This window comes from Polypterus senegalus, chromosome 9, assembly GCF_016835505.1.
Source record: "Polypterus senegalus isolate Bchr_013 chromosome 9, ASM1683550v1, whole genome shotgun sequence".
Lineage (NCBI taxonomy): Eukaryota > Metazoa > Chordata > Cladistia > Polypteriformes > Polypteridae > Polypterus > Polypterus senegalus.
The window spans coordinates 31851574-31863882 of NC_053162.1; the positions used below are offsets into that span (position 1 = coordinate 31851574).

Below are 12309 nucleotides of genomic sequence, written 5' to 3' on the forward strand. Positions count from 1 at the left end.
CCGGATCGGGAGAGGACTCGGACGAAGAAACCTACAACGAGGTATGTGCTGCAAATGTAGATAATCTATTTAAAATTTCTCATTTGTACCATGCACATACCTCGGAAAAGATCATCCGGAAGTTCTGCGGGATGCAGGAGAATCTCCGAAGATAGTGTGGCGCTTTTATGCGGGCAGGCGGACAGCGAAAAGGACTTCCGCATTACGGGTGCGGCGAGGGACACGGGAAGTACCACGAAGGATTCCAGAAAGGTGGCGTTCCGTGTCCAGCTGTTTATGACTTGCCCAAGAAAAGACGGACTTGATTTTTCCGAAGGAGAAAGGGGTGGTGGCGGCACTGCTCAACCCAAAAGAAGGTAAGGAGGGCCGGGAAATGGCTGGTCGATCTGCCGACAAATTAATAAAGGCAGGTCGCAGTCGACCAAAGATGGCGGCCCGGTCCTCGTCTGTAGAGAACTCCAATTCCCAGAAACCCGTGCGGAACCCGTCAGAACACGTGCCGACAGCGGCGAGTTCATTGGCTCCGGCGGACGGTATGGCAAACCAGGAAGTAAGCCAAACCCGGCGAATTAACTAATTATTTTGGCGTGCGGGAACTTCGAAAAATTAATCGAGCCCGTCGCGGAGTATTTTGCAGACTTTAGAGCGATTAAGAAGATCGTTGGAGATCTGGGAGGCGGCGGCGCGCCTTTAAGAAGAGTGCGTGAGTACCTGCGGCGGTGGACGAGAGCCTCCCGTGTTATGTGATTTGGCGGTACAGACAGGTAATGTCGGTACCGTATATAATGTAATAGGGGCGCAGTGTGATCCGGGCCGCTTTTAATCCATAGCGGGTGCCAAATGGATGTACGCCCTACAAGAGAGGCCGAAACGTTTACGGGCGGCGGGGAAGAACCGATCGAGCCAGAGCAGCTGGTTGGTGCTGTCTCTTGGGCGATTCGATCCTAAAGACCCGACCCATGTTGTTTATAAATCAAAGGCGTGCAGACAGTAAAAGGGCTCTCTTTCATTAATAGAGACCCAAACTGTGGACAAGCCCCAGAGTAAACTGGAGATCCTTAGAATAAAGAAGGGGTCTCCTGACAAGGTGGGAAAAAGGGCGGAGAGCAGCGAGGCCAGAAAACCCTCCTTGGCGGGGGAAAGGGTGGAGCTGACCGAGTTCCCGAGATGTTTCAGGTATCGGGAAAAGAGCCAACCAGGAGGACTGCGTCGGTGCTACAATTGCCAGCGACCGGGTCACGAGTGGCGCCAATGTCCCCGGGGAGACAGGAGGTACACCGTCCCCCCAAGGTTTGCTCGAGGACAGGGGCAACGCAGTCAGATCCCGGATGACGCGTCCTCTTGGAGGAAGACTTCCCTCGGGGCAGGCCGCTCCGAATCTTTATAATTAGCCGCTGGGGAGTACTGTAAGATATGGCGGCCATGTACCCGCCAATACCCCAAGCCGCCAGGTGGAGCCCTCCTTGCAGCATGGAGGTCCCCAGAAGACCAGCAGGGCATTATGGACCATGTAGTTTTTGTGCACCGCCCTGCTGGATGCCATGGGGGCCACGAGAGGGAGCTGCAGGGAGGACCGAAGAATTCTTCATGCCCTATGACCCGGAAGTTCGTCATAGGAAGAGCGGCAGGCTTCGGGGTGAGAAACATTATTTACCCTGACCGGAAGGAATAAGGACTTGTGGACTGTTGGGAAGGAACACCTCCGGGTCAGGGAATATAAAAGGACTGTGGGGGCTCCCAGACGATGAGCTGAGTTGGGAGGCAGGGTGGCTAAGCGTCTGGGAGTGGAGGATTGTTTATTATTGTGGTTTATTGTTATTGTGAATTGTGGAGAGGAGCGTGCTTTGTGCACTTATTATTATAATAAATATCATCTTTGGACTTTTACCTGGTGTCTGACGTATAGTCTGAGGGTACAAGGGTGCGAGAAGCATCATATTCTGTTACAATGTATGGATGGTTAATCCCAAGTGGAAATTCACAAAGAACCTGGCATTCTCTTTAGGATTGCCCTGTTTGTTTTTAGAGTCCTGAACTTGTTATATGTTGTCATAAATCTTGTTGTTGAGTAATAACTAGAAGGTTTTGTAATAGTGAAAGAAGCTATATAAAATCTATTTATGAAAAGTTCTTAGCATTAGGAACCCTTAGAAATGGCAAACACCTTAAAAAGAGCCAAAGAGTTCAGTTAAGAGATATAAATTTGATATACATCCTGAAACTGAATACATTATAAGCTGCCAAATGTTGGAAATGTCCAGAAACAACATGAAAAGCCCAACTATTGACTAATTAAGAAGATGAATTTGTGGGTTTGGATTACTTCCATACACAACCAAAAAAAAAGGAAGTCAATTACCTTGTCTTTGTCCACACGTAGGAACTGCTTCACTGGTGCATAGGTGCTGTTAGCAAAGAGAAGGCAGCCATGAGGGAGTTAGCTATGCAAAGGTCCCTTTTTATTATTTAAATAAAAAAAAAAAACTGTAAACAGAACTTCAATTCAGAATTTATAAACCCCAGAAAATGATGTTCATGATGTAAAGATAAAACAAAACGTGTGTATACATGTAACATAATAAACCACAAGCGAGTAAAACTAATATTTTCCCAAATTCTTATTGTAAGTGATGTCATTTTGTTTAGTTTTGCCTGCAAGCAGCTAAGTCATTCAGTTACACAGATTACACAAATTTAACATCCATCCATCCATTATCCAACCCGCTATATCCTAATTACAGGGTCACGGGGGTCTGCTGGAACCAATCCCAGCCAACACGGGGCGCAAGGCAGGAAACAAACCCTGGGCAGGGCGCCAGCCCACTGCAGGGCGCACACTCATACCCCCACACAACAAGCACACACTAGGGACAATTTAGGATTGCCAATGCACCTAACCTGTATGTCTTTGGACTGTGGGAGGAAACCAGAGTACCCGAAGGAAACCCACTAGGACACGGGGAGAACATGCAAACTCCACACAGAGAGGACCCGGGAAGAGAACCCAGGTCTCACCACTGCGCCACCATGACGCCCAAATTTAACATGAAGTAGAAAATTGAAATATGCAGTGGACAAAATTCTGCAGCTTGTTAGGACTACAGTATTGTCATACATACTGTCTATCAAGCTATCACAATAACTGTTATTACCTAGTTCCCATCATGGTACATAAACCTCTCTGCTGCTTTAACCAAATAATTCCTCTCCTTGCATTAGGACAGGACCATAGAATGGATGGGTAAAAAGGCAAAACATTAAACACAATGCAACCAGAGCTTTGGACATTTGTCTGAACAGCTTTTAACTGAGCTTTCTCGCATTTTAGGGAAGCCAGCTAGCCAGAGTTCACCAGATATCATCCATCCATCCATTTTCTAACCCGCTGAATCTGAACACAGGGTCACGGGGGTCTGCTGGAGCCAATCCCAGCCAACACAGGGCACAAGGCAGGAACCAGTCCTGGGCAGGGTGCCAACCCACCGCAGGACACACACAAACACCAAACACATACTAGGGCCAATTTAGAATTGCCAATCCACCTAACCTGCATGTCTTTGGATTGTGGGAGGAAACCGGAGCGCCCGGAGGAAACCCACGCAGACACGGGAGAACATGCAAACTCCACGCAGGAGGACCCAGGAAGTGAACCCGGGTCTCCTAACTGCGAGGCAGCAGTGTTACCACTGCGCCACCGTTCCGCCCCCAGATATCATTGTTTCATAAAACTGAATTCTTTACTTTGGATAGACTATCTAGAAATTCTGCCTTTCCTACCTTACCTTATTCAAATACTGTACAAATACCCAGGCAATTTATAAGCAGTGCAAGCAACTGAAGTGATGCCAAGGAGTTCTTACTCACAAGCGGATCTGTCCAGTGGAGAGTGCACTGGTTATCCACAGCAGGTCCAGAGTCTTGAATGGTACCAGGACAAAGCTGACGTTGGCAGGCAGATTCTTGGCACTTTCGGGGTACATGAAGTGATGAGTTGTGTGGCTCCCTGCATCCTCCTCATAGCCCACTGTGGGTGCCAAATTCATTCTGTTGGGTCATTAGAATCACTGAAAGTCAGTATTGTACCTAGGATATGCATTTCACAGGCATCATTTCCTTACCAAAAGATTCAGTCTCATATTGTCTTCTAGCGACACTCAAATCCAATTATTCTGTCATTCAGCATCAGGTTATTTCCACAATAGCAATGGCCAGTTTTCACAGATCCCTACAATTATTTGCAGATGCTATTTAGCTTAATAAGTGGTTGTCTACCTCCCTTTACTGTGTTTCCTTCTTCTGTCCTCTGTAAAATAAATTCAAGCAGGTTCCCAATGAGCAAAAATTTAAGTGACTCTGGCAGATGTTAACACTGTTGTCAATTATGCTAGAAAGAATGGATGAAAATGTCAATGTTTGGCAAGGCTTCTCAAGTCTCTGCGATCTTTTGGCAGACTCTATTAAGAATTCTTCCATTTAATTTTCAGTAATTAAAAAGCCTAAATGTTTCCACCTTACAAACACTATACAATTTCCACAGTGATCTATGGGATGATGTAAATTGAAACTTGCATTCCACTTGCCTTGAAGTAGGTTATGATTTTCTTTTCTTCTTAGCTTTAAAACTGGAAATGTACACCGTAGAGGTTAACTACTTATAACTGATTTGCTATTCTTTGGGAGAAACACTAAGCTCCCATTCCCTCCATTCTTTGAGGGCTGAATATTTTTTCTAAAAAACTCAGTTTTCTGAGAAGCACGCGAAGCAATTGTTTCACACATAAATCAACATGCAACATCTGTTGCGGCGTGCCGTGGCTGCTGTTGGCGCATGTTCAGCATCTCTGGCATCAATGGCTGCGTGGGGGCACCTCAATGGACAGCAGGAATGCACAGGGGCCTGCTGCCTGGCTGTCTTCGTACAGGAGGTGGGTGGTTAGTGGTGGTTGCAGTGTAACACAATATGTGGGCGAACACTGCTGTAGGCACATCAGCTACATGAAAATGTTCAGCACCACAATTAGCAGGGGACCGATCAGAAGATGCTGGTACCTCACTTTCGTCCATCTCCAGATCACTTGTATCAAACTCGGAGTCTGACAAGTTAGAATCCTATTCAACGAAATTACGCAAAACGTCCATGGAATATTTTGCTTTGCACATTCGCTTTGGTCTCTCGCCAGATGTCAATGCCATTTTAGAGGTGGTTTGCTCTTCGCTAGTCATGCATGCGTAGGGAATCGAGGTCAAATCAACAAAGATATGTAACATTCCTTCTAGCAAAGAGAGTCAAACTAAAACGTAAGGATGAGTTTTGTCACAGTATACAGCCGATTACCGTCCTCTACCCCTGAATTTTAACAAAAGTCGACATCAGCCCTGAAGGAGTTAAACAAGATTTTAATTCCTGTTCACAGTTTGAGTTCCACGCTTGAAAGAAATTACTATGAGTTTGGTGTGCCAAGGTTCCTCTTATGAAAATCATGCCATAGTCATGCATGTGAAACAGAGCTTCTGTGGTGCAACTACCCAATGTCTGCATAACAACATGGCCAACAGTCAAGAACTAATTTTGCTCTTTCACTGGAGATTACATTTAAGAAAGGTGACACTCCTTTCTTATTGAAGATGTATACTACTCCCTTTAGAGGTCCTTTCACTCAATAATTTCTTTTCTTCAGAAATGATTTATGAATGACCATTTGTCTTTGTCACAGGGAAAACACTATAAATAATTACTTCTATTTATAACTTGCAGTAGTAGTATACATCTACATTAAGTAAATTTAGAAATGAAAAACAAAACCTAGCCAGAAGACCCAGGGGGCCCAATACCTGTTTGCCCTACCTCATGACGAAATGGTGGCCGTCAATGAGTTTGCCATATGCTGATCCTCGCAAGTTGCCAGAATTCCCAACCACAGCACAACGCTGACAACGAGCTGGATCCCAGGCCCCATAAGGATTTTGTCCAGGAATTACTTCAAAGAGTTTCAAAAGGACTTGCTGAATACTGTGTGGCTTGAATTGAGGTTGCAGCATCTGTGAAAATAATAAAAATGATGTAGCTTTAAAAGAATTGCTTTCAAGAAGTGTGTTGGGAAAAAAAAAAAAAAAAGATGCTCTTAGGCACATGCCATGTATGTGAGAGGGTATGAAACTACGACCCAATGCACTGTACACCACAAGGGTAAAAGACAGAGTAAATCACCAAGTGTGAAGCACTGTGCAAGCCTGTGCTTCAGTTACAGAAATAAGGAAAACTGCTGCCATCAACCTTATATTCAAGTCTGATGCACTACTATAGTCCAAAAATTTCAATAATTATGGGATTTTTATTTTCTTAAAACACTAAGACTGATGTGATATTTAATGGTATTCTGAAAATCCAAAAGCAGTAGCTGCAATAATGAGGATGTTACAATTGCATTTCAATTTTGTACAGAAATAGTTTATACTATTAGCTAGTATCAGGTAGATTTACATTAAAAAACTGATACGTTTGCTATATTTCTCATTTTGTACTCCGGAAGCTTAACTTCCACCACTCAAAATAACGTTATTGTTATTTCAGGAAACTATTGTGTTATTTTACAAAAGTACTGCATTATTTCACAAGAGATATTGACTAGTGTGGTCAGCCGCATTGTGATGTCTTGTGATGGCTATTGAGGGATAGATTAAGGATGTGCATAGCATGCAATCAAGTGACAAAAAATGAACAAGAGTCCTAGATATTTATTTCATCCTGCTTGTGCAGAGGGGCAATTTAATCCATCCAGTTTAGGGTCTTAGGCACCCAGCTGATGTGCTGCAAGAAGCAACCTGCTGCTGCTGGACATGCTCGTTGATAGAGAGAGATTAAGAAAGCACATAGCTTGCAATCAAGTGACAATAACTGGCTCAAAATGCGGCTGCAAGGCTTCTAACTGGAAGTAGCAGAATCCAACACATTTCACCGATTTTAAAAACCCTACACTGGCTGCCGGTTAGATTCAGAATCGATTTTAAGATTCTCCTCCTAACCTATACAGCATTAAACGGTCTAGCCCCTGCCTATTTGAGTGTCTTGCTCCATTGTCACAATCCCCCTCGTGTTCTTAGATCCGCAGATCAGCTGCTCCTAACCGTTCCCAAGGCACGTTTTAAAGCTCCTGGTGAAAGGGCTTTCTCCGCCTGTGCACCCAGGCTCTGGAACTCCCTGCCCTTAGTGGTTAGGCAAGCCGCTTCAGTCGCCACATTCAAATCTCGCCTAAAAACACACTTCTTCACATTGGCTTTTAATTCTTAACCTGTTTCATTTTCCACTTGCCTTTTGCTATTTTCTCTATTTTATTTGTTCCCCTGACCTGTTTTTAGTTTCTCTGTTTTAATTCTCTCTTAATGTTTGTTTTTAATATTTTGCTTTTAGTCCTGCTTGTTGTAACTGTACAGCGCTTCGGTCAGTGGTAATGCTGTGTTTTTAAGTGCTCAACAAATAAATATGGTATGGTATGGTATGGTAATAACTGAACAAAAGTTATATGCATACATTTAATTTTAATTTGGCTAGAATTGATTAAGTTTAGTGCAGATGTTTTAACACATGCAGATTGGTAGCACAAAGCTAGTATTCTGGATTACAGCAGCAAGGCCTGCTAGGGGTTTGCACATAATTCTCTCTGTGCATGCTGAAACTCTCTCTGCCCTGGCACGGTGGTACCAGCAGCAGCAGATATGTCCTCTGAATATCGGAAATCTTCTTAATACTAAGAATACTTCTTAATTAACAAAAAAATGTTTAGTCCTTCATGTGCTGTGAAGTAAATGACATCCATCCACTTTATTCATCTCCAGCATCAGCCCCTGAACATTCAAGTCAAGAACATTAGCTGCTGCATCACTAGATCAGACTGTTTCAAAATACCTGTAAATAAATAACTACATAAAAACTAAACAGATACTTCATGTATATGTTTCTGTAGTGGATTGCACTACACACACTCTTTTCTGCTTGGCTGTGCAATTTTGCCCTGCAGAGGAAAGGAGTATCGTCCATCTCTCTTACTTCATCCATTACACTCAGTGCTGCTGTGATGATCAATGGCTCCCTGTGACACTAAACTGGGCAGATAGAATTTACACTTCAGCACAGGCAGGATTAAATGTATAACCATAACCAGTTATTTTCTAAACTACTTTGTCCTGAATAGGGTCTTGACTCTTGGGAATGCTGGAGCCTATCTCAGCTACCGCAGGGCGCAAGGGAGGAACAAACCCTGGACAGGGTGCCAGTCCATCTCAGGGCAAAAGAATGAAGACAAATACACAAATACACACACACGCATACCCCAACAACACACTAGGGCCAACTCAGCATTACCAATCCACCAAACATGTCTTTGGACTATGGGAAGAAACCCCCACAGTCACGGGGAGAGCAAGCAAACTCTATGCAGAAAGGACCTGGGATGCAAACCCTCGTCTCCTTACTGCCAGGCAGCAAAGCTACCACTGTACTGCCCAACATCTGTTCAGTTCTATGCCCATCCTAAATCTACCCCCATTAGCCATCTGGAGCATATGTATGCAATATAATACCAACCACACCAGGCAATATCTTTTGAGCAATAACACAACATATATATATATATATATATATATATATATATATATATATATATATATATATATATATATATTGTATATGTTATATACCTGTATACTGTATTATATATATATATATATATATATATATATATACATACATACATACATACAGTATATATATAATTCACTAAGGCAAGACACCCATGGAAAGGCAAGACAACCATGGAAAGCACGCCGGAAGGGGCGTGGATTCACTAAGCCGACAAGTGAGACACCTATGGCGCACGCAGGGAGGAGCCACGCCCACAAACTCCAAGACCATTGGATACAACGACAACTCACAGAGCCACGGCCATCAACTCGGACGTGACGACACAGAAAAACTGGCGTCATTTATATTCGTCTGTCGTAGAGGTCACATGCAGCTCCGACCCACGTTGACTGTTAATAGAGGCATGTTTCTCGTGGAGGTGAATCGCCATATGCAGCATGTAAAACGGTTTGCGAGTGGTATCCCATGGGATCCTTAAAACATTCCTTTACAACTGAGGTTAAAACACAATGAAGTAAGCAGTCTTTAAAAAACGAGTTTTCAGTTACAACACACGACCGCGTGGCACCATAGCAAACTGTTTTACACGCTACATACAGCAATTCACATCCGCGACAAACATGCGTCTTTTTAGATGCTACTGCACTTTGTTCACACCCCTCTCCCACCTCGCTACCACCGTGGTCGGGTGTCTTGGTGGATTATATATAGAAAGGCAGCCAAAACCGCACAGAGCAATAAAACGTCTACGTGAGTCACAGGTGCATCTGGACTGTACAAAGACGACAACGACTCGAGTGACGAGTTGGAGGTGGGCACATGAGCAGGCAGTGCATACTGAACAAGAAATCAGCAGACTAGCATGACGGAGGGAGCGGAGTGGACGTCCTACTCCTCTCCTCCTGCTCCACACTCTGCGCCTAAGCGCCGCACAGACGATTGTGTGTTGGTTCGTTCCGTGCATTGGTTAATACCCAATGAACAATCAATGCCCCTCTTTGACTATATCATTTTGTTGCTTCCTCACAGAATTTCAGCATGTTGGTAAAATATCTAAACCCATGTTAACTGATCAGTAAAACTCCTGTTCTTGAAATGTGCTGCTCCATCCTATCCTTAATAATTCCTTCCATGAATGCATTGGTTTGAGCTACCGTGCTAATGAATTGATGATGAAGGAGGCAGTCTTTAAAAATCAATAAGCCCTGTGCCTCTGTTTCATTACCATCTCACCTGCTTGACCAATGCAGGCCCTGCAACAGTCGAGACGCTCTCTCGGCAGCTGACCTTCTCTGTGCCTGACCGGTTCACACAGAGGCACCACATGACTAGGTGGTGTGTATGCTTTGAGAACAAGGGTGGACGCGACAGGACTATCTAAGAAGAGGCATGTTTGTCACGGATGTAAATCGCTGTATGCAATGCAACGTGTAAAACAATTTGTCGCGAATGTGAATCGCTGTATGCAGTGTGTAAAACGCTGTATTGTACGTTGCCCTCTCCAGAGTTGCATCTTTTCATTCACCTACAGTCATATACACAATGAAGTGAGCAGTCTTTAAAAACCAAGTTTTCGGTTACAACGCACGACCGAGTGCACCATAGCAAACTGTTTTACACGCTACATACAGCAATTCGCATCCGCAACAAACATGCGTCTTCTTAGCTGCTCCTGCACTTTGTACACACCCCCCTCCCACCTCGCTACTACCGTGGTCGGGTGTCTTGGTGGATTATATATACAAAGGCAGCCAAAACCGCACAGAGCAATGAAAAGTCTACGTGAGTCACAGGTACATCTGGACTGTACAAAGACGACAACGACTCGAGTGACGAGTTGGAGGTGGGCACATGAGCAGGCAGTGCATACTGGACGAGAAATCAGCAGACTAGCATGACAGAGGGAGCGAGTGGACGTCCTTCTCCTCTCCTCCTGTTCCACCCTCCGCACCTGAGCGCCGCACGGACAATTGTGTGTCGGTTTGTTCCGTGCATTGTTACAATGTTGCTTTTCTTGCTGATTTATTACATTACTGATTTTTCAAATGTTAATTATCTCCCTGTGCTTAAAAATTATTAAAAAACCGGCCTGATTATGCGGCATATGGTACGCCACAGGTTGGCTGTATTAATATATAATTCACTAAGGCAAGACAACCATGGAAAGCACGCCGGAAGGGGCGTGGACTCACTAAGCCGCCGACAAGTAAGACACCTGTGGCGCACGCAGAAGGAGCCACGCCCACCAACTCCTGGCTTCTCCGAGCCACGTTGACTGTTCATAGAGGCATGTTTCTCGCGGAGGTGAATCACCATATGCAACGTGTTAAACGGTTTCTGAGGGGTATCCCATGGGATCCTCAAAACAATCCTTTACAACTGAGGTTAAAACACAATGAAGTAAGCAGTCTTTAAAACCCGAGTTTTCGGTTACGACGCACGACCGCGTGCACCATAGCAAACTGTTTTACTGTATTGGTTCGTTCCGTGCATTCTTATAATGTTGCTTTTCTTGCTTATTTATTACATTACCGATTTTTCAAATGTTAATTCTCTCCCTGTGCTTAAAGATCATTAAAAAACCGGCCTGATTATGCGGCGTATGGTATGCCGCGGGTTGGCTAGTATATTATATAGACATACAGTATATATATATTTTTTTAACAGTGGCAGGAATAAGCTTCCGTACAATACATTGAAGTATCAGAGTTTCTTCATAGTTGCATAACAAAATGCATTGCTTCTACATAGCAGATGGCGAGCTGCAAACAATAACACTGCTGCAGAAATTCCTGTCCCAGATATTCTGTCTACATTTAAGTGGAGTCTTCTAGTTCATTCAGGCTTACACAATGCTACAGTTAAGAAAGTGTTTATTAAGGAACATCTTATGAAAGTTTAAATTATCTTGCAAAGTACAAACAAGTGCTTTCTTACCTTCCCAGTTGAAATCACATTCTTCATATTTGGCCAATCAGGAAATAATTTGTCCAATTACTGCTGCCAAAATTCACTTGTGTGTGAAGTGTAAATCTGGCTTGAACTTGGTTTTCTATTTAATCAAAAGAAATCTGCTGGGTCGATGTTTTCAATGCTTGAAGAATTCTGAAAATCTGAATTAGGCCCCGCACACCTCCCTCTGATCCAAATTTAAGAGACTTATTTACTTTGCCATTCACAGTAGCCCTGAGATACACTTGGCTACTCTTTTCTGCACATCTTCTAGAGCCGAGCGTTTTTGTAGGTCAATAACAAGGACTGCACACAACATTCCAGCTGTAATCTCATTAGTATATTTTGCAGAACATCCTTTGCTTTATATTCAAAAATTACATTTTAATTTGCCTTTGAATTGCTTCTTTTTTGGACACTGCCTATCTAATGAGAACGCTGTGTCAACATAAACCAGTAAATCCTTTGCAGAGGTCATTTCCTGTAGGACAATGTGACCTATCATGTATTCATAAACAAAGTTCCTTTTGTCTGTGTTTAGCACTTTTACTTTTAATGTAATCTTGCTTTCCAACGGATGCCTAGAACTATAGATAGTCTAAGTCTTTTTCAATATCCCTGCATTTTTAGTGTCACCTTGAAATTTCAGAAGTTTACTTAGTACTAGGGTGTTGTACTGTGTCAGCCATCATGAATGTAGTGAGAAGTCAAGCAAAATG

The 12309-nt window shown here is 43.5% G+C and overlaps 1 protein-coding gene across 1 annotated transcript in view; it reads right to left on the reverse strand.

Moving 5' to 3' along the window:
• The window catches only part of st3gal2 (ST3 beta-galactoside alpha-2,3-sialyltransferase 2), a 63650-nt gene that overhangs the window by 11329 nt on the left and 40012 nt on the right, over positions 1-12309 (reverse strand). Inside the window, exons 4-6 of the mRNA XM_039762841.1 lie at positions 5846-6039; positions 3865-4044; positions 2360-2405 (exon numbers count right to left, since the gene is read on the reverse strand). Of these exons, the coding sequence (XP_039618775.1) occupies positions 2360-2405; positions 3865-4044; positions 5846-6039 (420 nt within the window). The remainder of the gene's footprint in view (positions 1-2359; positions 2406-3864; positions 4045-5845; positions 6040-12309) is intronic.